Genomic DNA, 27,364 nt, shown 5'->3' with positions numbered 1-27,364 from the left:
ATGATTGAGATCGACCCTCGGTTGGGGGGTGCAGCGATTTTTGTGTCGGTAATTGCGTTGTGGTTTGATACTGACTTTTTTCTAAATCAAACCGACCTCAAATGACTCAACAGACAAGTTTTGAAAATAGTTCTAAGCGGTCCCAACACACTTTTAAAACAACTGCAGCCGATTTGGAGCGACCGTGAAAAAAATGCATACTCGTTCTCTGATACTGTCAATAAATGCATTGGGGAAATATTCTCTATCGCTTAAACAGTTTCCACCTATTTCACGAAAACTACCGCCCTATAAAATTGTTAAAACTAGTAGCGTAGGGCAGCAGAACTATTTCGAAAACCACTGTTAACTTTCGTTTCGAATATTTAGGCAGCAGTTTTTTCTTTGCGTTTCACATATAGGGTAACGGCTCGCCACGTTATCTGAGCTCCTATTTCATAACTTTGAACATGAATCGTATCTCTCAACGTACCTGAACCAAACTGTAAAATGTGTTAAAATGTTTATTTAAGTTTTTTTTGTGACACTTTCCTATTTAAAACTTGGTTTCAATAATTCAGTGATCATTTTTTCCATTTGAAAATAAATTGACTTGCTACTTTTGGAAACATTTTTGTCCAAAGTTTTGCAGTTAATTGGCCATGTTTCTTGATGATTACTGAACGATTCGTTTTAAAACATGATAAATATTTGGCATAACTACACCACTATTCAATGCTGGATGACTTGATAATTAGTAATGTTTACATTCCACTTTTTTAATCAAGGATTAGAAATTTCTAAAATTACCCGTAAAACAAAAAAAAATTCAAAAATATGAAATGAAAATGTGCACTTAATTAACTTGATTGAATTTTATCCCGATCCGACTTCCAGTTCCGGAATTACAAGACAATATGTGCAAATCTATGAGAAGATGTGCACTCAATTTTTTAGCCGATTTTTACAAACTAAGATGCAAATAAAAGGTCTTAATTTTTTTTTAAAGTCCCCAAAAAGTTGACCAAATCCGACTTTGGGTTCCGGTATTAAACCGTGATAAGTGAAAAATTTTCAATTTCATGAGGACTTTTTTTTTAAACTAATGACGAAACAAAGGTGTAAATTTTTATAAAATTTGCTGGTAAATTCATCTAGTTGGCAGACCTTGTAGATTCTTACATATATACTGTTTCATAGCATTCAATAATGCGATAAAACCCTTTCATTACATTTTCGATTTCTTGTTTTTTTTAACTATAGAGGTTTTTAAAGCAGCAAGTAGTTGTCCGATGAAATGAGTTATAAATAAATCGTGGTGAGCGACACTCCAGTGCTCCATGATGGAAAATTACTAGACTAGAATAAACCTTTATTCTTTTAATTTCCGACACCGTGTTCGTTTTTTCCTTGTCTTGTTTGGTTCCGGTGTAACCGGTGAACAAACTGTTTAAGGTTCCTTGCACAACCCTGTACCACTCGACTCAGCCCGACTAAATGGGGAAATGTCTGTGTGTGTGTTCTCCTTTCTACACTATTTCTTGAGGCTCAATTGTTTTAGGATAACCGAATGCAACAATCCTAGATTGGTTTAAGAGTAGATCTTGATCAAATTTAAAAATCTATTGGCTTCCACTTCTGGTTCCGGAGATCACAAAAGTGTAAGTGAAGTAACCGACATATTGACTTTTTTTACATCTACTCAATTTTTCCCGTAGATGGCTTGAACCGATTTCAACAGAACTTATGCTCGTTTTAAAGATACTATTAGGTTATTGATGAAGTTCGAAAATCAAATGGCTTTCACTTGCGGTTTCGGAGATATAATGGTATAAGTGACGTAACCGACAAAACACACTTATTTTACATCCGCTCAAATTTGTCGAAGATGACAAACCTATTTTGAACAAACTGGATTTGTCGCTACTGTTAAGTTATTGATCAAGTTTGAAAATCAAGTGGCTGACACTTCCGGCTCCGGAGATATAGTGGTATAAGTGACGTTCGCAGAACGTAATTCGAAGATTCGCAGTTTTTTTCTCTGCACTCAGTTTTTTTCGAAGATTGCTCAAACCATTTCCACAATTTAGGGCTCGTGCAAAAGCAACCAATGGGAGATATAATGGTATAAGTGACGTAACCGACAAAACGCATCTTTTTTTTTATCGACTCAACTATCTCGGATATGGGTCAACGTATTTGGAAAAAATTTAGGTTCATTTGAAAGTAACAATGAATTCAATTATCTAGTTCGGAAGTGTTGTGGCGACCATTGCCGGTCCGGGCGATGTGTTCTCATGGATGACGTAACCGACAATTCGCAGTTTTCAATTCGTCTAATTTTTTTCGGAGATCCTAGACGCTTTTATGAGCTTATGTGATGTTCCGAGGAAATAATCGCATAAGTAACGTAACCGACGAGTAGAGATTTTTTTTCTATCCGCATTCTGTTTTCTCGGCGGAGGTTCGATGGTAAAATTCAAAAATATTATTTCGGTTCCGCAAATTTTATCGAATAATTGACGTAAGGGTTGAAGTATGCTTCTGTGAATTACTCGAATAATTCTGATTGGGCCAAATGAATCTATCAAAATGTCAGTTTCACCTTGTCCTTCTTCTTCGTTTCTTAATATTGAGTGTGGACAAACGATTTTTGGGACAGAAAAAATGTGGATAGATAAAAACATGTAGCATCTTACTGTTAAATGGTTTAGAAACGTTTTTGCCTTTCTCAATAGAAAGGTATTAGAATTGCTAGAAAAACCGACTTTCGAACGGTGCCTTGGAAAACCATAGTGTTATATACCATTCGACTCAGTTCGAAGAGATCGGAAAATGTCTGTGTGTGTTTGTGTGTGCACTTTTCGAAGATATTTTTACCGTTCAATTTTCTCAGAGATGACTGAACCGATTTTAACAAGCTTAGGCTCGTTTGAAAACTACTGTTGAGCTATTAATCAAGTTCGAAAATCAAATGATTGCGACTTTGGGTTCCGGAGATATGTTGGTATAAGTTACGTAACCGACAAAACACGTTGTTTTTTATCGCTCTAATGTATATAAGGGCGCCAATATTTTGGGATCACCTCTAATTTCGTTAAGCGCTATTCTTCAAAAGTTTAAGCACCTCGAAAACAGTCCCCATGCAAAGTTTGAGCTAAATCGGATATGGGTAAGGGGTGCTATCCAGCGGTTAAGGTTTGGACATTTTCGATCTTGAAAAAGGAAGGAAATTTTTGTTTTAAATCAAACGTCTTAGAATTGCATGAAACGTCCAAATTTAGTGTCATCTAAAAAAAATTTTTTTTTTAAATCGACTTTCTGGGACTGGGAGTCCTATGGTTATTTTTCAAGATCTATGAAAATTCCAGTAAGTGGACTAAGAAGGGTTTATTTAGATTAGCATTACTCTTGTCAAAGTCAAAAATCAAAATAAAAAATGAGCCCATATTAGTGTCAGAAATTGTTTTATAAAAAGAAAAGAAAATTGTGAGGCTATTTTGAAGAAAAAGAAAGGCTTTATCACACCACTAGGTGGATTAAAAAGGGTTTTCTGGTATAAATTTGTCGACTTTCTTCAAAGATAGCTGAACCGAATCTTAGATTCAAAGTCTTATGGTCTCATAACCTGCTATTGAATTTCATATGATTCCGACTTCCGACTCCGGAGTGACAGGTTAATATGAAAAAGTGAAGGATTTTCGCAAACTAGGATTCAAAAATTTTAGAACATTTTATTAGATCCGACTTCCAGCTCCGGCACTAAAACGCGATAAGTGAAAAAAATTCAATTTCATAAGTATTTATTTACAAACGATGGTCAAAAACAGATACAAACCCATAAAACTGTCTGATAAATTCTTTTTTTTTTCTATTACAGATGTTTTAACATCCTAGGTCAATCGCCTCTTCGGACCAGAAGAACTTTTTGACCCTCTGTGGGGGGTTGGTATTCGAACCCAGGTTGGCTGCGTGAAAGGCTTCGATTATCCCTTCACGCTATACCCGTCCCCTGATAAATTCTTCCAGTTATCAGAACTTATTAGTTTGTGGGCAAAAAAACGTAATTCGGCACTTGGTCCCCCCTATTCCTGTTCCGGAAACACCAAAAATAGTAAACAAAAACTCCAAAAGTAGTACTCACTTCGATTTCTCAGCGATGCTTTAACCGATTTTCCCAAATTTTGATTCAAACTAGAGCTCACATAGTCTCCAAAGCTACAGATAAATTTTATCCGGATCCGACTTCCAGTTCTTCAATTTCATGGCGATGAATATCAAAACTTTCAAACCGTCATCTAAAATAACGATACAAAACCGGTACGTGCTGGTACGGAAAACAAAAGAAACACGACACGCCCTTACGAACGATGCACACGGCGTGTTTTATTCAATTTTGTACATGCTAAAAGAAAACGAAAACCAAAAATCTGTTTGAATCCACCTAGTGTAACGATGCCTTTCTCATATCAATCATACTATCATATATAATACTGTGGTATTCTTCAAAATAATTTTCTTCGACTCTTAAAAGAATAACCGCAATCGGTTTGTTTGACCGTCTACTGATAAAAACTATCAATTGGAAAAGATTTGAGGTCGATTTAGAAATTTTTTAAAGGTTTTTATATCTACTTTGGAATTACCAGTCTCCGGTTTCCGCTTCCGAGCGCACCGGTTATAGTGAAGAATAGCTCCAAAAACGGAACTCACTTCGATTTCTCAGCGAAGGTTAAACCGATTTTTACAAATCAGAAATCAAATTGAAGCTCTCAGTGTCTTAAAAGATACTGTGCAATTTCATCCAGATCCGGCTACCAGTTTCGAAATTATAGGGCAATCAGTATCAAAACTTTCAAACTGTCATACAAAACGATACAAAATCGGTACGTGCTGGTACGAAAGAGAAAAACGCCATCGTCTAGCACAAAGCGTTCTTTGTTCAATTTTGTATAGCGTGCAGGGTTGCTACATTCCTTTTGTGAAATTTGGCCTTTCTGTTTCAACAGACTTCGCAGCCGATCCTTAGCGTACAGAATCATTGCATGGCTAGTACTATGGATCCTACTGACACTAAAAATCCTTCCAAGTCGGGGCTCGAACATACAACAGCTGGCTTGTAAGACCAGCGTCCTGTGCATTGAACCGCCAACCCGGGACAATTATTACACCACTAGGTGCATTAAAACAGGCTGTGACATTAGTTAGTTTATTTAATTGATATTTTTAGTTCAATAAAACTGTTTCGGTTTGAATATTATTATTCTGAAATATGTCAACGTAATGCTGTTAAGTTTCTGTGTTTCATTGGCTGTGCATCGGATATTTTCATGTTGTTAAAAGGGGTAATCCAGATTAACCTTACAGTAAAAATTTAAATGTAAAACGATAGGAAACGAAAACCACCCAATAATTTTAGAAAGTTCGACTTTTTTTGTCAAACTGGTTCTAAAAATATCGTGCGTTGTCTCAAATTTGACATTAGAAGAGAAGAACTAAGAATGATTCTGATTTCTTATGTGACATTCGGCGGCGGGGCGCGTCATGCAAATCCATGTAAATTGCTTGTCACTTACGACCATCAACTGGCTGGCATGTCAGTATTTTCAGAAAGATGCTCACTACAACCGGCCCTGCGAGAAACAGGACAAGATTATGTCTACATTATATCTGGAAAAACAACAGACGTCGATAACACAGGAAAATTTCATAACGATGATTCCGCCAACAACAACAACAACGATTATGAATCAATGAACGAGAGCGGGAATAGTGAACCACTGGCGCTCATTAATCTGCTGAATAGAAATGAAAGCACCTCTACCACAAGGAAAAGGGTAACAATTAGATTCAGTGATAAACAATAATAAATTGTTTTCGCCTTTCTCATATAGAAAAACTATACAATCACTGCAAAAACCGACTTTTGAACCGAGGCCGAAAGTAATATACCATTCGATTCAGCTCGACGAGCTGAGAAAATGTCTGTGTGTGTGACAAATATTGTCACTCACTTTTCTCGGAGATGGCTTAACCGATCTTCACAAACTTAGATTCAAATGAAAGTTCTCACGGTCCCATACAACGTTCCTGAATTTCATTTAGGTCCGGCTTCCGATTCCGGAATTACTGGGTGATATACTCTACAATATATAATAATGCTAATATCGAATCGAAAAAATCCTGTTCTCTCATGAATGGCACGTCTGTGACACAAAATCTCATCAAATGCTCTTTCAAATTAAGATTCCAAGCAACAAAACCATTTCCGTTGATTGGCCTCGACATTCGGACAGCCCGTCGCCGGCGCAGTCCACCGCCCTTAATTGCTTTCCTCGAACGAATCTAGTACTTCCGAAACAAGCATTCATCGACCAACTTTGAACAACAGCAAAATACTTTTATTAGTTAGTTGAGCGACAGAGAAGAAAATTAAAAAAAAATAAAACCTAAAAACATTCATCACAATTTATACCGTCTTCTCCGGGTACTGCTGGAATGAGAGACGGGTGTCGTGAATCTATCGCAGAAAGCAAAAATTTCCAACGAGGTATTAAAATCATGTTTCTGCTAGATTCGACCCGATAAAAGGGACAGATGCGGCAGAATTGCCACGGCAGAAAGCAGTGACTTTCCGAGGGGATTCTGCTGCTCACAGAAACAGAAACTAACGATGGCGTGTTGTCCGATTCCACCCATGCTGTCAGTCTTCGTTCGTTGCGTTACAGAGTTTCGGTTTTCCACAACAGCAGACCGTGAAGCCACATCATGATTCATCATGTCTGCAACGGCTCCTCTAACGATGTCTGCTTTCTCGCCCGAAACAAAAGCCACCAACAGAATGCAATTTTTTTTTTGTTGGGCCCTCACTCCCCGGTGCCACGATGAAGGTGGTGGCATCGGCGTTGGTGTTGTTGGTTAGGCACTTGAGCGATTCTCTTGCTGCAGTGCACATTCAACAGCAGCTGCTGCAGCAGACAGGTCCTTGGAACAGAACAGAACAGAACAGAACAGAACGGAACGAAACTCCAGTCCAGGTGACTGTGGCGTGCTTGCTTCACACCTGTCTGGCAAACAAAAAGCCAGATCATCTACCGGGCTCTGTAGTCCGTCCCTATCGGAGTGACGGCAAAGGCAGGATAAACTAAGAAGTGCTATTCTATGGTTGCGAGGGTTACCCCAATCCCCTCCCCCCCTTTTCTCTGGCTGTGCATGTCAAGTTCCGCCCATGTGTAAAAGGACAACAACTACAAAAAAGGAAAGACTGTTCATCTGCTTCATTGCAGTCCACTACCGGGTGCAATGGTAAAGGCTATCTATCTTGAAGCCGATAGAACAAACCTGGTCTGACCCGAGTGAACACAGTGGAAATCAGATAACTTCATTATACCGTGTGGAAGTTTCAAGTGATCCAGGCCAACCCTTCCGGTTCTGGGAGGAAGTGCATTCGGGAAGGTAGTTTAAACTAATATCTTGGTTATATCGTAAGGAAATTGCATTGACCAAAACACTTTGCGGTAGACAACTTTCTCTATGATAAAAGTCATTCGTTGGATGTCAATGACGACGAGAAATTTTATGAGCTCGGGCTAATTCTCTACGAAAGATGATTTGGCTTTACTCTAGATTTCTTCACAATTACTAAAAACCTGTTTTAATCCATTTAGTGATATAATGATGTTTGTCTCATATTACATATACCATCATATATATTACCGTGAAATTCTAAAAAAATATTCATTTAATAAAAACAGGAAAGTTTGTTCGGACATAATCTAGCGTAATCTAAAAATCTGTTTACCCTATATAATTTGTAGCTTCAATGAACAGCGAAATATACATCAAGGAATGTTTACAAGAACGACTTCTCCCCATGATTCGACGCCACAAGGATCCTGGTGTCTTCTGGCCAGATCTTGCTTCTTGCCCCTACTCGAAATCAACGGTAGAATTGTATACTACCAAAAATGTCACTTTCGTCCCAAAAGACAGGAATCCACCAAATTGTCTACAACTTCGACCAATTGAGGAATTTTGGGCATTAACGAAGGCACATCTTGGGAAACATGTCTCGGAAGCCGAAACCATTCAACAGTTCGAAAAAGATAGAAAAAAAAGTGTCAAAACTTGCCGCCAAGAATTCTGTACGGAATTTAATGAGGAACGTTCGCAAGAAGGTGCGCCAGCTAGTCTACAATGGCTAAGTAGCAAATGTTGAGAATAATATTCTGTTGTTGTAGTCTAATATTATCAGTATATCGAATAAAATTTGAGTATCTAACACTTGTGAATTATTTACAGCGAAATCAAAGTGCGTCCATACTTTCTGGGACAGTCTTTAAAGATGAGAAAATCGGTTCAGCCATCTCCGAAACAAGTGAGGGCCCAAAAAGTTTTGCATACACACAGACATTTTGCGTGTCTAACGAACGGAACTTTTTTGGTTTTCGTTTTCTTTTAGCATGTACAAAATTGAATAAAACAAGCCGTGTGCGTCGTTCGTAAGGGCGTGTCGTGTTTCGCACGTACCAGGTACCGGTTTTGTATCGTCATTTTAGATGACGGTTTGAAAGTTTTGACCTTCATCGCCCTGTAATTGAAGAACTGGTAGTCGGATCCGGATAAAAATTATCAGTAGCTTTGGAGACTATGTGAGCTCTAATTTGAATCAAAATTTATGAAAATCGGTTCAAGCATCGCTGAGAAATCGAAGTGAGTACTACTTCTGGAGTTTTTGTTTACTATTTTTGGTGTTTTCGGAACAGGAATAGGGGGAACCAGTAGTGCCGAATTACGTTGTTTTTTTTTGCCCACACACTAATAAGTTCTGATAACTAGAAGAATTTATCAGGGGACGGGTATAGCGTGAAGGGATAGTCGAAGCCTTTCACGCAGCCAACCTGGGTTCGAATACCAACCCCGCACATAGGGTCAGAAAGTTTTTCTGGTCCGAAGAGGCGAATGACCTAAGATGTTAAAACCTCTATAATTGAAAAAAATAAAAGAATTTATCAGACAGTTTAATGTGTTTGTGTCTATTTTTGACCATCGTTTGTAAATAAATAGTTATGAAATTGAAATTTTTTCACTTGTCGCTTTTTAGTGCCGGAACTGGAAGTCGGATCCGATTAAATATTCTAGAATTTTTGAATCCCAGTTTGTGAAAATCCTTAAATTTCACATATTTCCCTGTCACTCTGGAGCCGTAAGACCTTTCATTTGAATCTAGGATTCGGTTCAGCTATCTTTGAAAAAAGTGGTGCATATCACCCTGTATCTCCGGAACAAAATTTTCTCTTTTTTTTTCGTCAAATTTATACCAAAAAAAAAACCTTCTTAATCCACCTAGTGGTGTGATAAAGCCTTTCTCTTTCTTTGAAATAGTCTCACGATTTTCTTATCTTTTTATAAAATAATTTCTGACACTGATTTGGGCTCATTTTTGATTTTGATTTTTGACTTTGACAAGAGTGATGCTAATCCCTTCTTAGTCCACTTAGTGGAATTTTCATAGATCTTGGGGTCAGCCACTAGATTTTCAAACTTGATCAATAATTTAACAGTAGCGTCAAAACCAGTTTGTTCAAAATAGGTTTGTCAACTTCGACAAATTTGAGCGGATGTAAAATAAGTGCGTTTTGTCGGTTACGTCACTTATACCATTATATCTCCGAAACCGCAAGTGAAAGCCATTTGATTTTCAAACTTCATCAATAACCTAATAGTATCTTTAAAACGAGCATAAGTTCTGTTAAATTGGTTCAAGCCATCTACGAAAAAAAATTAGGGGATGTAAAAACGGTTCAATATGTCGGTTACTTCACTTACACTTTTGCGATCTCCGGAACCAGAAGTGGAAGCCAATAGATTTTTAAACTTGATCGACAACTTGATAAAGATCTACTTGTAAACAAATCTAGGTTTGTTGCATTCGTTTATCTTAAAACAATTGAGCACACACACAGACATTTCCCCATTTAGTCGGGCTGAGTCGAGTGATACAGGGTTGTGCAAAGGAACCTGAAACAGTTTGTTCACCGGTTACACCGGAACCAAACAAGGCAAGGAAAAACCGAACACGGTATCGGAAAGTAAAAGAATAAAGGTTTATTTTAGTCTAGTAATTTTCCATCATGGAGCACTGGAGTGTCGCTCATCATAATGAAAGGGTTTTATCGCATTATTGAGTGCTATGAATCAGTATATATGTAAGAATCCACCTGGACTCATCGAGAGTCTCTTTATCTCCACAATTTAAAAAAAACACTTCCACTTCCACAATTTCGAAATAAGCTTCCATTGCAATGCCACTACCCAGCTGTTTTTTACTATTCCGAATGCATGTCACCAGCCATCAAACTTTTATTATTCAAAGAACTGCAGATGAATTTCATTTTTCTCTTGTTTTCTATTCACTCGCATTAGGTTTTGTGTGGCGTTATCGGCACCTAACGTTTTCCAAATCCCGCATTCATGTGCTAGCAAAAGCTTTCTCTCATTCGCCAGATCTATGCCAGTGGGCAGCTTTTTGTTTTTTGCTGGCTTGCGTCGAACCCCACCCGTTAGCCTTGTAATCCTTTAAACTATCTGGCTTTTTTTATCGTTCGCAGTAGAAAATCTCCCTCCCGTCGAGTATGGTTACCCACATGAATCCAGTGCCAAATCTGTGGGCATTGAATGCAACTGATGCAAGCGAAAGACTGCAATCGGTTTCCTCTCACTAGGAACCATGTGGATCGGCTTCAAACGACGCACACAAAGTTATAAAGTTATGAAACATTTTCTCGGTTCTCAGTTTGCTTCATATTTTCCTCCAGCAGTACGACCTACGTACGGACGTACGAAAGAACGAACGAGTGAATCCACACAAAAATGTCAACACAATCGCCCCGAAGGCAACCCAACCGAGCCGAACTGCTCTTCTTAAATTCATTTCGTGCACACGTCAGAATTACGACCGTACCACCATCCAAACTACCTGCATCGTGTTCAACGGCGGGAAACGATGAGTTTTCATTTCGCCATCATCAGTAAATCAATTTTCGATTCACACCCACCTCAATCCCACCGACTACCGCCGTCGAAACTCAGGCAAAGTTGCACCGTGGAGAAGCCAACTTGTTTACGTCCACAGAATTTGCTCATTGCCCGTGTGAAGCAGGAACTGCTTTTGCTTCTTCATGTTTTGTCCTGGTACTGCAAGTTATGGTGGATTTTAGGATGTAGTCTAATATCTTGATGATGATGATGATGATGACGATGCCTGCGATGCAGTTGAGCTCGAGCTGACGCATTTCAAACTTCATCGAGAGTGGGTTGGGTATTGGTGCGATGGGATGACACATTAGAAACTTTCAGCGTGGTCTCTGAGCGGAATAAGTGTTGGTTCGTGCTCATCTCGAACGTGAACGCGTTAAAGCTGATAAATTGATTAATTGAGTTGATAAGGACTGGTCTAATTAGAAATAGAATACATAAAATTAAAGGATTTTCGGTACTGATTGACAGAATGTAGCGTCCGCCGTTGAAAACTCCTGGCCAGATCGTCAGTTTTTGAGTAAGTTTGTTGGCCCAGATGTCCCGGGTTGGCGGTTCAATGCATAGCACGCTGGTCTTACAAGCCAGTTTTCGTATGTTCGAGCCCCGACCTGGAAGGATTCTTAGTGTCAGTAGGATCCATATTACTAGCCATGCAATGATTCTGTACACTAAGAATCAGCTGCGAAGTCTGTTGAAACAGAAAGGCCAAATTCCACAAAAGGAATGTAATGCCAAGACTTTGCTTATAAACTTATAAAACCGATACACTGAAGAAGGATGTAAATAACATTCCGAAATACGCGTATCTGTATTGTAACGTTTGTTATGCTTCATTAAAGTATAGTGACTTTGTGAAAGTGTAATAACGTGACAGTGAAATAGTGGAATTAAATGGTACATAAATAGTGCAACTGTTGAAAAAAAAATAGAGACTTTGCTTGTTGGCCCGAAACAACTTAATAATTACAGTCCGTACTCTGACGAGATAAAATTGTGGTCCGGAAACCTGCCCGAAATTCATTTGACATAGCCATCCATGAGTACACGTTCCAGTTTTAGAACGAATTCAGACAACCAGAAATTGCATGTTACGTTGACCAGTTTGAAACAAAATATTTGATAATTTTTTGTTACAAATCGGTTATGAATAGTGACCGCAACAAAATGGTTATAAATGCCGGTGTACGTGTTGGACGGTGCCATAGAAGTGCGAGTACATAACCTTCCCCCGCAGGTCACTGAACATTACGTTGGAGAAAATATGTCTCACAGTTTGAAGAATTTCCATGAAAGGAAAGTGTAGTGAAATTTTTTCCCCGGTATCCGGAATGCCGTGCGAGTGTTACGTATGCGATTACATAAGGCGATTCCACCTTACGTGATTTTCTGACGGGGCGGAAAACATCCTTGTAAATCGCTGGTAACTTACGAGAATCAGCTGATTACATGTCAGTTTTGTAAACCGTCTGCTCACTTCAATAAACCTTGCACAAGCAAACCCTTTCAGCAACGGTAACTAGTGAACCCAGTATTTCCAGTAGGCAGTTTTCCTAGAGGGAGAAGTGCTCTTATTGCTATCTTGCGAAGAAGTTTGGTTTGATGTTTCAGCTGTTGGTGGTAACATCGTTGTGCACTTAGCCATGACTGAGTAGAAACACAGATTGAAAATGGCAAATTTATGAAAAAACCCATAGAAAAAATGCTTTTTGGGAAAAAGTTACGCTCAGAGCCAGAACTCGAACCTGCGTTCTTATGCATTCCGTGCATTCGCGTTTTATCATTTTCGTCAGTCTGAACAAATAATAGACACAGTTCTACAACAGCACCGAGTTGATACAGCATACATCGAACATTTTCTAATACAAGCCGCCTCACAATCGGCACCTTCGATCCAAGCATCTTCTCTGTTCATCAGACACACCCGTGAAAAAATTAAAAATTAATAAATCGTTTTTCGGGTTTTTCTGTCTTCTGACTGTTATCTGCACAAGTGAAAGGTTTGTCGATAATAGGCATTCCTGTTGTGCATTGGTTACAGATGATGGTTTCATTGATGAGAGTGCCTTATTGTTATTAAGCTGTGAACTGTGGTTGCTTGTGGCCAATTTAGTGTTTATTAGTACCGTTGTCCTTGGGTTTAATGACTTCTTGTCCAGTATTTCGAGGGACTTACCGTACTGAACAAGGTTTTTAGCAACATGGGCAGGTTGCCGTAGATGATAAGAGATTTACGTGGAATCATTGTATCCTGATCGAACGATACATAAGAAGATGTAGGCTTCCTTGTACGCATGCTTAACACACGTACACTGTTGAGTATATGAGGGTGAAAATCTTCTACACTCCCAGTTTGATAGCACTCCCATTACAGAAGCGCAATTACCAACAAACACTGGAAATTTGTACTTGATATTTTCATGCTCCAGAGTGTGCATGTTATTGTTGTCACAAGCAAAGTTGTCCAATACTATTAGGTGTACAACTTTGCTTCCGCCGTTTTTTCCAAATTTGAAAGCTTTATTGCGAAAAAGTGCTTACAGATGTATTATTCAAAGTATTGTCCGTCGCTAGCGACAACTTTCTGCCATCTTTCCGGAAATTTTCGGATCCCGGTTCGAAAATAGGAGTCGTTTTTTGACGCTATCCATGAAGCAATCCATTTTTCCAACTCTTCGAAGGATTGAAAATGTTGATCTGCCAGGCCGCGTGCCATCGAACGGAATAGGTGGAAGTCAGAAGGGGCGACATCTGGGGAATACGGGCGACATCTGGGGAATACGGGCAAGACTACCCATTTCAGCGTTTCCAGGTACTTTTTGATTACTTTTGCGACGTGAGGCCGAGCATTGTCGTGTTGAAGGATGACTTTGCCATGTCGCTCTTGATACTGTGGCTGCTTTTCTTTTAGCGCGCGACTAAGGCGCATCAGTTGCGTTCGGTAGCGATCTCCTGTGATGGTTTCACCCGGTTTTAAGAGCTCGTAGTAAATTGTTATTCATCTTTGAAGGTTTTTTCTCTTCCACCATAATGTTTGTCTTCGACATCGAAATCACCATTTTTAAAACGTTGAAACCACTCCCAACACGTTCTTTTACTTAGAGCAGCATCACCGTAAGTTTCTGAAAGCATTCGATGCGCTTCAGTTGCATTTTTTTTTTCGAGTTGTAACAGAAAAGTAAAACTTCCCGCAAATGGCGAGAATTGGGCACATAAACAGACATTTTCGAGCGTGAATAATACGAAAACAAAAGCAACTGTCACTGAAACAGCGATGACAATTCGGTAGGCATTGTACACACTCACTTTAAAGGCATTATCATCTATGTATTTTATCCAACCTCAGCCGGTACAGCCACCTATCGCAAAACGGCGGAAGCAAAGTTGTACACCTGATAACAAAACTGAATGTAAATAACACTATTTATTTTAATTAGTTGTAGCAAATGCACCTGCTTTTGATCGAGATTCCTTTGCTTCTAGAGCAAAGTTACTGAAAGTTGGAAACAAGCCCGTTAGAAGTTAACAACGGACGGTTTCGTCATTTATTCATTAGATTTTCTCATTTATAAAAAAAATAACTCTTTCGGACGAGGTATGAAAGCAATCATAGCCAATTGTGGCGTGGCGTATTCCCCTGGTTAGATTTGAATCTTAATGACAAAAACAGTACATTTTTTCTACTTGAACGAAATATTTGTAGTTGTTCGAAAACGAAGGAATATTTCATCAAAACGTCAGCATAGAACGCAATATAAATATTTTTTAAAGACAATCCAGATCAATTTTGGAAAAACAAAGTATGTAAAGTGGATTTATCTGACAAAATCTGCTTGCTCACGAAGTTTCATTGAAATCTGAGACGGCACTGCCAGTAGGACCGTCAAGAGGGAAGGCTTTCTCAGGGAGACCGGAAATTTGAAGATTTATAATTGTTTTTACTTTTTCATTATAAAAAATAAAAAATAATACCACATTAAGCATGTTAATTATTTTGTTAAGTTAATGTATTTAAAAATCTCTTAATTTGACGATGTTCGCATCCCCACAAATTTTTAAGGAACATGTATAGGGGACCATACTATTACAGTCCCCTCCCGGGTACGAATTTTCTCTCGACGGTTCTGGATGCCAGCTCCGAATACGAACACGTTCGAAGCTATCTTACTGTTCTATCTTTCTGTGTAAAATTACCGAAATTACCTTATTTTGCGGACGATAAAGTTATTGAGAAGCTTTCAGTTGAGAAGTATCCAGAATATCGTTCCTGGTTGGGAAACAGTAACAATATAGTACAGGGCACTGTCGAACATCCGATAATTTGGTTGCTTGGATTTTTTCACGCAAAACTTGAATGCAACGTAAATGCTTGAAATTTACAAGCGAAGGCTTATGATAATCAGTCGAGGCAGCTCTCGCCGATGATAACGCAAATAGGTGAATAATTTGTTGCTAATTAGTTACGGTAATTTTGAATTTGTTGCTCAAATTTTTGTTTTTTTTAGTACTTCACCAAGTTCATATGAAATTAGCGAAGCCATTCTTTCTCATGTTCTCAATTTTTTTTTGAGTACTTCGCTAAGTTCCTAGAAAGTTAGCGGACCCCCCTTCCAAATATGCTTCAAAACAAATCGAAGCCCAGTGAATAGTTTGTTGCTAATTTGTTGCTCAATTTTTCTAAACTTTTGTGAGTACTTCGCTAAGTTCATGTGAAGTTAGTAAAGCCCCTCTCTCAAATATGCTTCAAAACAAATCGAAGCTGAATGAATAATTTGTTGCTGATTAGTTTCGATAATTTTGAATTTGTCGCTCAATTTATTTTTATTTTTTTGAGTACGTTACTAAGTTCATATGAAGTTACTGTAACTAACTAGCAACAAATTATTCACTGGGTTTCGATTTGAGAGGGGCTGAGCAACAAATTCAAAATTACCGTAACTAATTAGCAACAAATTAGCAACAGCAATTTGAAGCATATTTGGAAGGGGGGCTTCGCTATCTTCATATGAACTTAGCGAAGTATTCAAAAAAATAAATAAAATATTGAGCAATAAATTCAAAATTACCGAAACTAATCTGCAACAAATTATTCATTGGGTTTCGATTTGTTTTGAAGCATATTTGGGAGAGGGACTTCGCTAGCTTCATATGAACTTAGCGAAGTACTCAAAAAAAGAATTTCATATTCATACACTACGGAAAAATTTGGACTAATGATGCAATATTTGCAGATTTATCTCTGTATTTAAAGTATTGTATTGCTAATGAACGCAGCAGATATTTATTGTTTCGCAGTTTCACTTATTCCGCAATGGACATTGTTTCAAATTTCATGTACTTGTCTTTCATTTTTACTAGAAAAAAAAAAAGATTTTTTCCACTGCCAAATTGGCCTGGTATTCCTGATGTGAACGACGCGTAACTTTGGTACTATTATTAGAGTGCAAGAAAAAAAGTTGCTGTCAAAAAATGAGACGCTAGATTCTAAGAATTCCAAACATTTGCAACTTTTTTAAATGTTTTTTCCTTGTTCACGTTCATATTGAAGTGTGTCCGGAATCGAATTGCACCACTTTCGAATGGCTGTAATTTTCCACCAATTTAGTATTTTCAGTTAAAAGTTTGGACGAAACTAGTTCAATGTGTAATGTTTACATTTTGCTCATGTGGAAAGCAAAGTACTTCAATTAACGGGCAGATATAATCATAGGAGTGCCTTCAATAGCGTCTACCTCCACTTCTAAGATCACACAATGATCTTACGCTTTACTGGTTGGATTTAGGCTCGTGCCATTACTCAAAAGATGGTTTGGAGTGGTAAGAGGCTGCTAATGAGGTCAATTTCGTGCCGAAGGGACTTAAATTCCCCGAACGCACCGGAACAACGGCCAATCTAGAAATAACAAGGCCAACAATAAGAAGGCGCCTTAACGAAGTAAAATCGAAGGAGAATTTGATGAAAAAAAAATAATGATGATGATACAGGGTGCCCCATCTTTTGTGTCGGTATGTAAACGCTGAATAACTTTCACATTTAGCAACCGAGCGATTTCATAAGATGTTTTGGAAACGTCAATTCAGTACAACTTTTGCATGGATCGCCTCATACCGAAAGCACGCGCTGAAATAGTGACACTTTAAATCGAAAACAGTCGTTCAATTGTGTTAACTCAACGTGCATATCGGAAAAAAATATCGCGTTGACATTGACTGGCTACCCAGATCACCTGATTTAACCCCTCTCAGGACTTCTGTTTGTGGGGTTACCTGAAAAGCAAGGTTCACGCCTACCAGCCTCAAACTATTGACGAGCTCAAGGAAAATATTCGTACTGAAATCGACGCTATAACACCATATAGCAAACGCAGAAAAAATGAGTCATTTTGTAATTGCCAATAAAGGTGGCCACTTAATTGATATTGTATTCAAAAACTAGACAAAAAAATTGTAAGGATCCAAACTGAATAAAAATGCATCACTTATAGAAATCGGTTGTTTTTTTTTTGTCAAAGTTATTCAATGTTTACATACCGACATAAAAGATGGAGCACCCTGTAATCTCAACAAATCTGTGAGTGCATTCCACATTTTTCTACCGACTGCCGCTGCGGACGAAGCATGGTTTGCTTGTTTGTTACGGGCGGTCAGAACCATGCTGCGTTCCACAGTGACAGACGGCTGATAAACGAGAACTTGAGCAAAACATTTGTTTCAGAAGAACCGATTTTTGCATTCAAAGTTTTCTGGTCCGGTTCTTGAAAAATACATGTCTTTAAACTATTTTTACATTGCTAAATCTGTGTCCGGCTTTTGAACTCCTAAATACAAATACCGCGTTTACCAATCCAAGTTGTACTCATCCGATTTTTGTATCTTCCGTTCATATCTTATCCAGTCGAAAGAATGGAGAAACCCTGTTTTAATCCACCTAGTGGTGTAATGATGCCTTTCTCATATCAATCATACTATCATATATAATACTGTGGTATTCTTCAAAATAATTTTTCTTCGATTCTTAAAAGAATAACCGAAATCGGTTTGTTTGATCGGCTACTGATAAAAACTATCAATTGGAAAAGATTTGAGGTCGATTTAGAAATTTTTTTAAAGTTTTTCCCCATTTTCAGTGATGGTATACAATTTTTAACCCACTATACCCTATATTTCCGGATCCGGAAGTCGGATCCGCATGAAATTCAGGAATTACGTATGGGACCACAGGACCTTTCATTTGAACCTAAGTTTGTGAAAATCAGTTCAGCCATCTCCGAGAAAAGTTAGTGCACTTATTTTCACAATTTTTTGCACATTTTACCCCACAATACCAGAACCGGAAGTCGGATCTAAATAATATTCAGGAATTTTGTATGGGATCACAAGACGTTTTATTTGAATCTAATTTTGTGAAAATCGGTCGCGCCATCTATGAGAAAAGTTAGAACACATATTTTCTTTTTTTGCACATTTTACCCCATAATTCCGGAACCGGACGTCGGATCCAAATAATATTCAGGAATTTTGTATGGGACCACAAGACGTTTTATTTGAATCTAAGTTTGTGAAAATCGGTCGCGCCATCTATGGGAAAAGTTAGAACACATATTTTCTTATTTTGCACATTTTACCCCATAATTCCGGAACCGGAAATTGGATCCAAATAATATTCAGGAATTTTGTATGGGACCACAAGACGTTTCATTTGAATCTAAGTTTATGAAAATCAGTCGCGCCATCTATGGGAAAAGTTAGAAAACATATTTTCTGTTTTTGCACATTTTACCCCATAATTCCGGAACCGGAAATCGGATCCAAATAATATTCAGGAATTTTTTATGGGACCTCAAGATCTTTCATTTGAACCTAAGTTTGTGAAAATCGGTTCAGCCATCTCCGAGAAAAGTTAGTGCAAAAAAACGTTACACACACAGACATTTTGCGTACTCGACGAACTGAGTCGAATGGTATATGACACTCGGCCCTCCGGGGCTCTATTCAAAAGTCGATTTTTACAGTGATTGCATAACCTTTCTATATGAGAAAGGCAAAAACATGTTGGTTCAAACGTTGTACAAGACTTTATGAGTTAAGAGGGATATTCGTGCATTTGGAACTGGAATTCAAATTGAATAAATCAAACATGGAAAATGCTGAATAATATTTTTGATTCCATCCCCTGAAAATTTGGAGTTGTTCGGTTGAATGAATGAATTTTGACGAATATTCTGTGATGCAATTTGTTTCTGTACATCCAGCGACCCACATTATATTCGTTTTATAATAGCATTAAATAGTATTTACTCTTATGCATTTAAATTTAAAAAAATGCACCAAAAACACACAATACAAGGCTACAATACGACACTTATGTCATATTAGTATTTGTTTATTTGTTTATTTGGAGCAGGGAAAAGCCCAGTGGAGTTAGTTTCTGTCAAACTTGCTCTCCAACAGGCATAAAACCTCCTCATCTTGAGCATCAACAGATTACAATCATCCAAATGATACATTTCATTTGAACATAGAATTTATAAACTAACTAAAACTAAAACTGATTAGATAGTAATCCTATTAACAATTTTTTGACAACGTTTCGTGATAGATTAAAGTCGAATTAATTGGAACAGTGGTTGAATGTTCGGCACATGCTGGCAAAAGGCTCGTTATACCCATAATTAGTTCTAGCATAGGGGGTCCTAAGACAAGAGTAGTTTCTTTGATTACGGCGATGGATATCAATTTATAAATGCTGGAGATCAGCCACAAAAGAAGCCTTGCTGACATCGCGACGAACAGATAACAAATCGAGGTCAATCAGTTTGCATCTGGCATGGTAACTTGGAAGGTTCCAAGGGTTTCTCCAAGGAAGCCGACGCAGAGCAAATCGAACAAATTTCCGTTGAATTGCTTTAATGCGTTGGATATCGTTTTGGTACTACAGTGACCAGACAACCGAGGCGTATTCGAGCGTAGAGCGAACTAAGGCACAATATAATGCTTTCAAGCAATGTACATCATCGAATTCTTTAGTAACGCGGAAAATGAATCCTAGCAGCTTGGAGGCTTTGGAGATAGTAAACTCAATGTGTTCCTTGAAATTTAACTTAGAGTCCAGCAGGACACCAAGTTTTTACACAGACGATGTACGTTCCAGAACAATTTGTGAAATATTATAGTCGAAACTGACTATAGACTGTTTGCGACTAAAAGAGATGACGAAGCATTTGGAGGCGTTCTAAACCATTCTGTTGATATTACACCAGTTAGTCAAGTTATTCAACTGCTCTTGTAGGAACTCAGCTGTGGATTTGATGACATGAAATAATTTGAAGTCATCAAGAACGATAGTTTCATGCACTTGATCGAAAAATTTAGATCGTTGAGATGACGTAAAAGTATAAACGGTTCAAGGTGACTTCCTTGAGGAACTCCAGAGGTAACGCCGAATGGTAAGGTTGTACAGTCTAGTACTTTCACTATCATTTTGCGACCAGTAAAATATGAGTGAAGCCAATTAAAAAATGACCCACTAAATCCTAGTTTGTTTAACTTTGAGATTGTTATTTGATGATTAATTTTGTCGAACGCAGCGGAGAAATCGGTGTAGATAGAATCTACCTGTAATCGTGATTGTAACGAACGTATGACAAAGGAAATATAGGATACTAAATTTGTAGGGGTCGAACGATTTGGCATGAAACCATGTTGAGTCTCAGATATATAGTTAGAGCAATTATGTGTTATGAAATCTAGAGGTTTCTAATTTCAAACAGCTTAGATACGGCGCACAAAGCTGCTGTTCCGCGGTAGTTGGATACTGTACACTTGTTTGTAGTGCTAATGTAGTACTATCCCTTACTGCTCATGGTTACGTTGGTAGTTCCGTACTCATCAAACGGTTTGAAAATGCAAGAAAAAACAAGGATCAGCCCCATGGGGTTGTTCGAGCCGTTGAAGTGGAACAAGGCAACCAAAATTTCTAATGATCTACAATCAAACAGTTCAATCAATCGTCACACTTTTGAATCCGCAATTGCATGAGAGTCTGCTTAGATTGATCTTGATTAGAAACCAATATCGAACATTGTTTGTTTTATAGCCGACGAAATAACGATAATACGATTTTGATATTTAAGCTTCTCTTCGCCAAGTGTTCAAGTTTTGTATACAAGTAGTTATTTTTCTAGCGTTAAGTTTCTCTACCATTCTGCGATTTCGGTTAAAGCGATAAACTTTGTCTCATTATCAATCGCGTTCATTTTATATAAATTAGAAATTGATCTTAAGTACTCAAAATTATCCTGGGAAGTTGTCAATTTCTCAGGCGAAACTACATAACATGGAATTCCACCCGAGCTTGCATGACACAAAATCAGAGCATACGAATTACAGCTTCAAATCGTTTTATGGCACTTTTTGTCTTGCTGTATAGCAACAACCTACCTCTAGCATGCTACGCGTAGGACTGAAACGTTAGTTATAATTTTGCTTCTATTTAAAGATTCGCGTGCTTCCAACAACTTCGATTTTGCATCGATTGACCAATCAGAGCGAAGCTTTCCCCTTAATATATCGCTTACTCCTTCAAAACCGTCGTCTATGGCAGGGAAATCCGGTATGCCGGAGATTTTTAGCAGACAAAATAGGCACTGCTCGCTACTAATCAAAATTTCAATCATATATAGTTGAAAATACGTGGCTTGATACATTCAAATCAATCTAAACTTAGAAATATTTCCAATCAAATGACGAAATAATATTAATAATTGATACAAAATAGACTGAGCTGTAAGTGTTTAAAACCTGACCACATCTTTACGTGTATTTGTCCTTGAGTTTCTGATTTGCACCCCTATATAGAAAATAAAGATGTGCTTCACATCAAAAAATCAATGTACTAACCTTGTTCAAGACTCTGGTTGCAACAGCGCAGGGCATCATCCAGTGCGTTGCTTTCCAGATACCGCTGGGCTTCGTCGTTGAACTCGGCAGCCTTCAATCGTGGTCCCCACCAGCGTTCGACCAGCCGTCGGATCAATATATCCTGCTCGAAACCAACGATACAACTGCTGTTGCTACTGTCACTACTACCGGTATCACTCACATCACTACTACTGCCACCAAGTGCACCTTCTTCTGCGCCATCAGACGCCACTACAGCAGTCAGTTTTTCATGGTCCGTCAGCATGACCGATGATGACGTAGCGGTCGACGGAGCCAACGATCCCATCGTCAGCGTTGACGTGCTACGCCTCGAGCTGGGACTCACCACAATGGAACCGGAGATCGTCGGAAACAACTGATTGCACACCGTACATTGCGTATGGCCGAAGCAGCACTGCCTACAGAAAGTATGCCCACAGATGGCCGTTATCGGATAACGCAGGACATCATCACAGATAGGACAGCACAGTGCATCAACCGAATCGTCGCTGCCGGTTCTGCTGAAGCCATACCCCAACTCGCTACTCCGTTTGGCGACGATACTCGCGACGAGTGAGTTCGTCAGACACTTCATTCTGTCCAGCGGAATCAGCCCGGACTCCAGCGACCCACTGATGAGGGCATACACATCCAAGGCGTTATTCAGACGACCAACCTTGGCCAACGAATCACCGTAACCGTAGTATATCGAGCGAATGTGCTCCAAGAAGCGACAATTATCCGTCAGCGTCTCGTCAATCGCACCGCTTGCAAGCTCGTAAACACCAATAAATGCATCCTTTTCCAAATCCGACGACGACGACATTGCTGCCATCTCACCGTAGTTAAAATAATTCTTACCGCTAACTGTCGGCAATTAATGTATCCCCCTCACACCTGACGGAGCGAATTTTATTTTTGGCCGGCGCTCGGATTCTCAACACGATTTTCTTCTACGCCTTCTGCGTTTGCCGTCCAACTCAATGTTACGAAACGAAGAATCTCGACGCATCGGACACGTGTCAGACCAGATTTATTCGCTCACTTGCACCAATTGCATAATTTCACTGGCAAACACTACGGACCTACGGAGGGAGCTAAGAGCTAAGGGGAATGGCGGGGTCGGATTGAGGGTAAGGCTAATTTTCACTTGAACCACTTTACAGCATCAATTTCATCTTCATCAACCTCGTCGTAATCTTGAGCGTGCATTCGAATTAAGCCGGGACTAACGCACAGAGCACGGTTACTGCTATCAGGAGCTGCCGCTAGAATACTTCCACCTCACCTTCTTTTTCTTCTTCTTCTTCTTTTTCTTCTTCAGTGAAATATTTCTAATTTAATTCCGCTTCAAAACTACAAAACATACACATACACACGCACGCTCACGTCTTGCTCTGCACTTGCACTACGCTGCCTTGCCCAGAGGAAAATGCTTTCTGCACTTGATTTTACACACTTGGAAATTCAATTATTACCCTGCTGGAACTCTCTTCGCGCGTCGTGAGCGACAGGACTTTCCCAAGGGGCCGCTATTCTGCTGCTGGGTGCTACACGCCTTCGATACTACTGGCTATAGTAGTAGTAGTAATAATAGCGATAACTTGGCTTTGGATTCGCCTGCTGGAAGCAGCAAATTGCGTGTCGTCGTTGCCGTTGGTGCTGTTCGTTATATCCTAGCTGTTTGCAGGAACGAAAGAAACAGAAAGAGAGAGTGAGAAAGGAGAGAAAAATATGGAAACTTGTCAATAATAGTTAATGGAAAAATTATGTCTTCAGCCAACCACTTCTACTAGTGCTGCTGCTGCTGCTGCTGCTACTAAATGGTAATACTATTATTGCACAGGAAAAGTGGATGACTTAATAATGGTTTTCTATAAATTTCAACTCGATTAGAACGTGAAATTATGACCCGGTCCGGGACACTGCTGGCATGAAAAGTTATTGTCATTGACTCTTTAATTTTTGTCTAATTCCGGATTAATGGCTAGCAAGCAGGCACGTATCCAGAGGAGGGGGCTGTGTTTGTTTAAAAAAAACCATTTCACCCAAAGGGTTATTTCACCGAATGACATTTCGCCGAATGGGTCACTTCGCCGAAAGCCATTTCGTCGAAAGGGTCATTTCGCTGAATCCTGAAATCGACTTAAAATCGTAATCGGAATTGATTTCAAATAAAGACAAATGAAAGATGATAGTGTTAACGCCCGTTTTATTAACCTACAATTGTACTTCTTGAATAAAGGGCACAAAACTCTTGAAAAAATATTGATTTATGAGTCGACTCAGCTGGCGTCGCAACAGGAGAAATAACATACATGACTCTTTCGGCGAAATGACCTATTCGGCGAAACGACTTTCTACGAAAGCACTTTTGGCGAAATGACGAAAAAATTAAAAATAAATACAATGGAGTGCCAAATCTCGTGATATCTTAAATTCAACCTTTCGCGAGACTGACGTCTCGCTAACTCCAGCTAACTAACGTCTGTCTATCACATGAAAGCTGTCCGGTTAATCCCGTGTCCGTTCTAATCTCGGTCTCACCTAGTAATTTATTGTTTTCTCGTTTGTTGCGGGGGGGTTTGAACCCCTAAAACTCCTTCCTGTATATGCGTCTGTTGTCTGCACTTGTTGCTGTGCTTTCTATACTTGTAACTGTACCTGGTCTTGCACACTCTGCACCTGTTCCTATACATACTACTCTTGTTCCTGTACTTTCTGAGCATGTTCTTCTAATTTCTGCATTTGATCCCTAACTTTCTTTTTTTTTTGTTGTACTTTCTGTAGCTATTCCTGTACTCTCTGAACCTGTTCCTGTACTCTCTCCACTTGTTCCTGTACTTTCCGCACTTTTTTTCCTATACTTTCTGTACCTGATCTTGTACTCTATGTATCTATTTTTGTACTTCACATACGTGTTCCTGTACCTTATATACTCGTTCCTGAGCTCTTTATAATTATTATTTTCCTACACTTGTTGTACTTATTCATGTACTTTCTATAATTGTTCATGTACTTCCTTTACCTTCTGTACTCGTTCCTTTGTTTGTTGTACCTGTTCCTCTGTCTTCTGCACTTGTTCTTGTATTATTTTTGTACTTTCAATACCTGTTCCTAAGCTGCTTGTACCTGTTCCTGTATTCTCTGTACTTATTCTCGTACTTTCTGTATCTATTTCTTTCGCACTTGTATTTTTCTGTACCTGCTTCTTTCTGCGCTTGTTTGCTGTAATTTCGGTATTTGTTATTGTATCATTTGTACCAGTTTCTGTACTTTCTCTATCTGCTCCTGTATATTCTACGCTTGTTCTTGTACTTTCTGCACTTGTTCCTGTACTTTCTGTACCGGTTCCTGTACTTTCTGTATTTATTATTGTATTTTTATACCTGTTATTGTTTTCTATATATCTGTTCCTATATTTTCTACACTTGTTCCAATTCTTTCTGTACTTGTTCTTATACTTTCTGATCCAATTCCTATACTTTCTATACATGATCCTATCCTTTGTGAATCTGTTTATGTACTTTCTGTATTTGTTCTTGTACTTCCTGTTCTTGTTCCTGTACTTTCTGTACTCGTTCCTGTACTATCTGTTCCCGCACTTTTCTGTACGTGTTCCTGCATTGTGTGAACTTATTTTTGTACTTTCTTTATCTGTTTTTTAGCTGTTTATATCTGTTTCTGTAATATATGTTACTATGCTTCCTGTACATGTTACTACAGCTCCCTAACTTATTTATGTGCTTTGTGTATCTGTTTTTATACATTCTGTGCCTGTTCATGTACTTTCAGTACCTGTTCCTGTATTCTCTATAATTGTTCTAATACATTCCTTTCGTTCTTGTACTTTTCAGTAACCGTTGCTTTCTGCGCTTGTTGCTGTACTTCTGTATTTATTATTGTATCTTTTATACCTGTTTCTGTACTCTCTGTATCTGTTCCTGTACTTTATGTCCATGTTATTGTAGTTCTACACTTGTTCCTGTACCTTCTGCACTTGTTCCTATATTTTCTGCACTTGTTCCTGTATTTTCTGTACTTGTTCCTGGACTTTGTGTACTTGTTTTTGGACTTTCTATATTTCTTCTTGTACTTCCTGTACCTTCTGTACTCGTTCCTGTGCTTTATATACACTTTCCTCTGCTTTCTGCATTTCTTCATGTACCTTCTGTATTAGTTCTTGTGTCTTCCTTGTGTGTTCCTGTACTCTTCGTACCTGTTCCTGTATTTTCTGCACTTGTTCCAGTATTTTTCGCACTTATTTTTTATACTTTCTGTACATGTGCCTGTACCTGTTCCTGCATTTTGTACACTTGTTCTTCCTATATCTGTTCCTAAGCTGTTTGTATCTGCTCCTGCAATGTCTGTTCTTGTGCTTCCTGTACATGTTACTACACCTTCCTCACTTGTTTCTGTGCTTTGCATATCTGTTTCTATACTTTCTGTACCTGTTCATGTATTTATTTTGTTGATCCTAAAAATTACACCCCGAAACAGAGATTTTAGGAAATCAAATCAAAACTGCATAAAATAGAGGTTGAGGGGCAAAATAAATAACAATAATCACTACTTTCCGACATACCAGAGACTTGGGTGGTTCGCATTGTTCAGATGCCTAAGCCCAACTCCTCTGGGAAAAGGTAAAAGTTAAGTTACTAGAAGATTTCTGCTTGCTTAAATGACCCTGTCCTGTCTCACTTTTCCGTTCTATATTTTCACATCCTTGCTCTCATTTGAGTACTATCATTCTATAATTTTCATTGTCTGTTTCTACAAAAAAATGGTCTCTGGTTAGGAGAATATCGCAAAAAGAAAAAAGAAATATTGACTACTAAACTTTGTCGTTAAAAAAGAAAAAAGAATAATAATAATACTAATAATACTACAAAATGTACTGGATGACTGGAAAGAGAAAGTGCACGAGCATGTCATTGTTTGTTCGAGATTCTGCAGATGAGAAATAACCCCTAACTGACCAAACTTCCATCGACCAGAAATAGTCGAAAACACGTTTTCGTTCGGCACGTCAGAAAAGACATTGCACTCCGTTGCAAAACAAAAAGTGTCCAGTAAGTAGCAGAAACTTTACGTCTGCTTAGCGGATCAAATTGAACTGCCGAGTTTAGCACTAAACAGTTCAATTGGAACTGCTCTGCACGGATGAGTCAAAGACGAAACGTAAAAATAATAAAGATATTCCGCTGCTGGATCCCGCACATACTTATTTAGAACTAAAAAGAGAAACGCAAGCGCACTTCGAATACATGTTTGGATGAAAAGTTAAAGTTTACGTTATTTGGAATTTTCAACGTAAAAAAAGTTTATGTATATTATTGGATATCTATAATATAATGGATAACTATGTAGCAAAAACTATTAGTAATTGCAGGGAAAGGATGTTCTAAGTCGCATTAATTTCCAAGAT

General features: G+C 38.5%; 1 protein-coding gene across 5 annotated transcripts in view; it reads right to left on the bottom strand.

Moving 5' to 3' along the window:
- Positions 1-27,364, bottom strand: part of LOC131438979 (uncharacterized) — a 208,403-nt gene that overhangs the window by 166,959 nt on the left and 14,080 nt on the right. For all 5 annotated transcript variants that reach the window (XM_058609428.1, XM_058609430.1, XM_058609432.1 and 2 more), the window contains exon 2: positions 21,916-23,616. In XM_058609428.1, the coding sequence (XP_058465411.1) occupies positions 21,916-22,771 (856 nt within the window). In that variant the 5' untranslated portion in view covers positions 22,772-23,616. The remainder of the gene's footprint in view (positions 1-21,915; positions 23,617-27,364) is intronic.

The sequence above is a fragment of the Malaya genurostris genome, chromosome 3 (assembly GCF_030247185.1).
Source record: "Malaya genurostris strain Urasoe2022 chromosome 3, Malgen_1.1, whole genome shotgun sequence".
In the NCBI taxonomy this organism is placed as follows: Eukaryota; Metazoa; Arthropoda; class Insecta; order Diptera; family Culicidae; genus Malaya; species Malaya genurostris.
The sequence above is the reverse complement of the archived record's forward strand: the minus strand, read 5'-3'. Positions and strand labels throughout refer to the sequence as shown.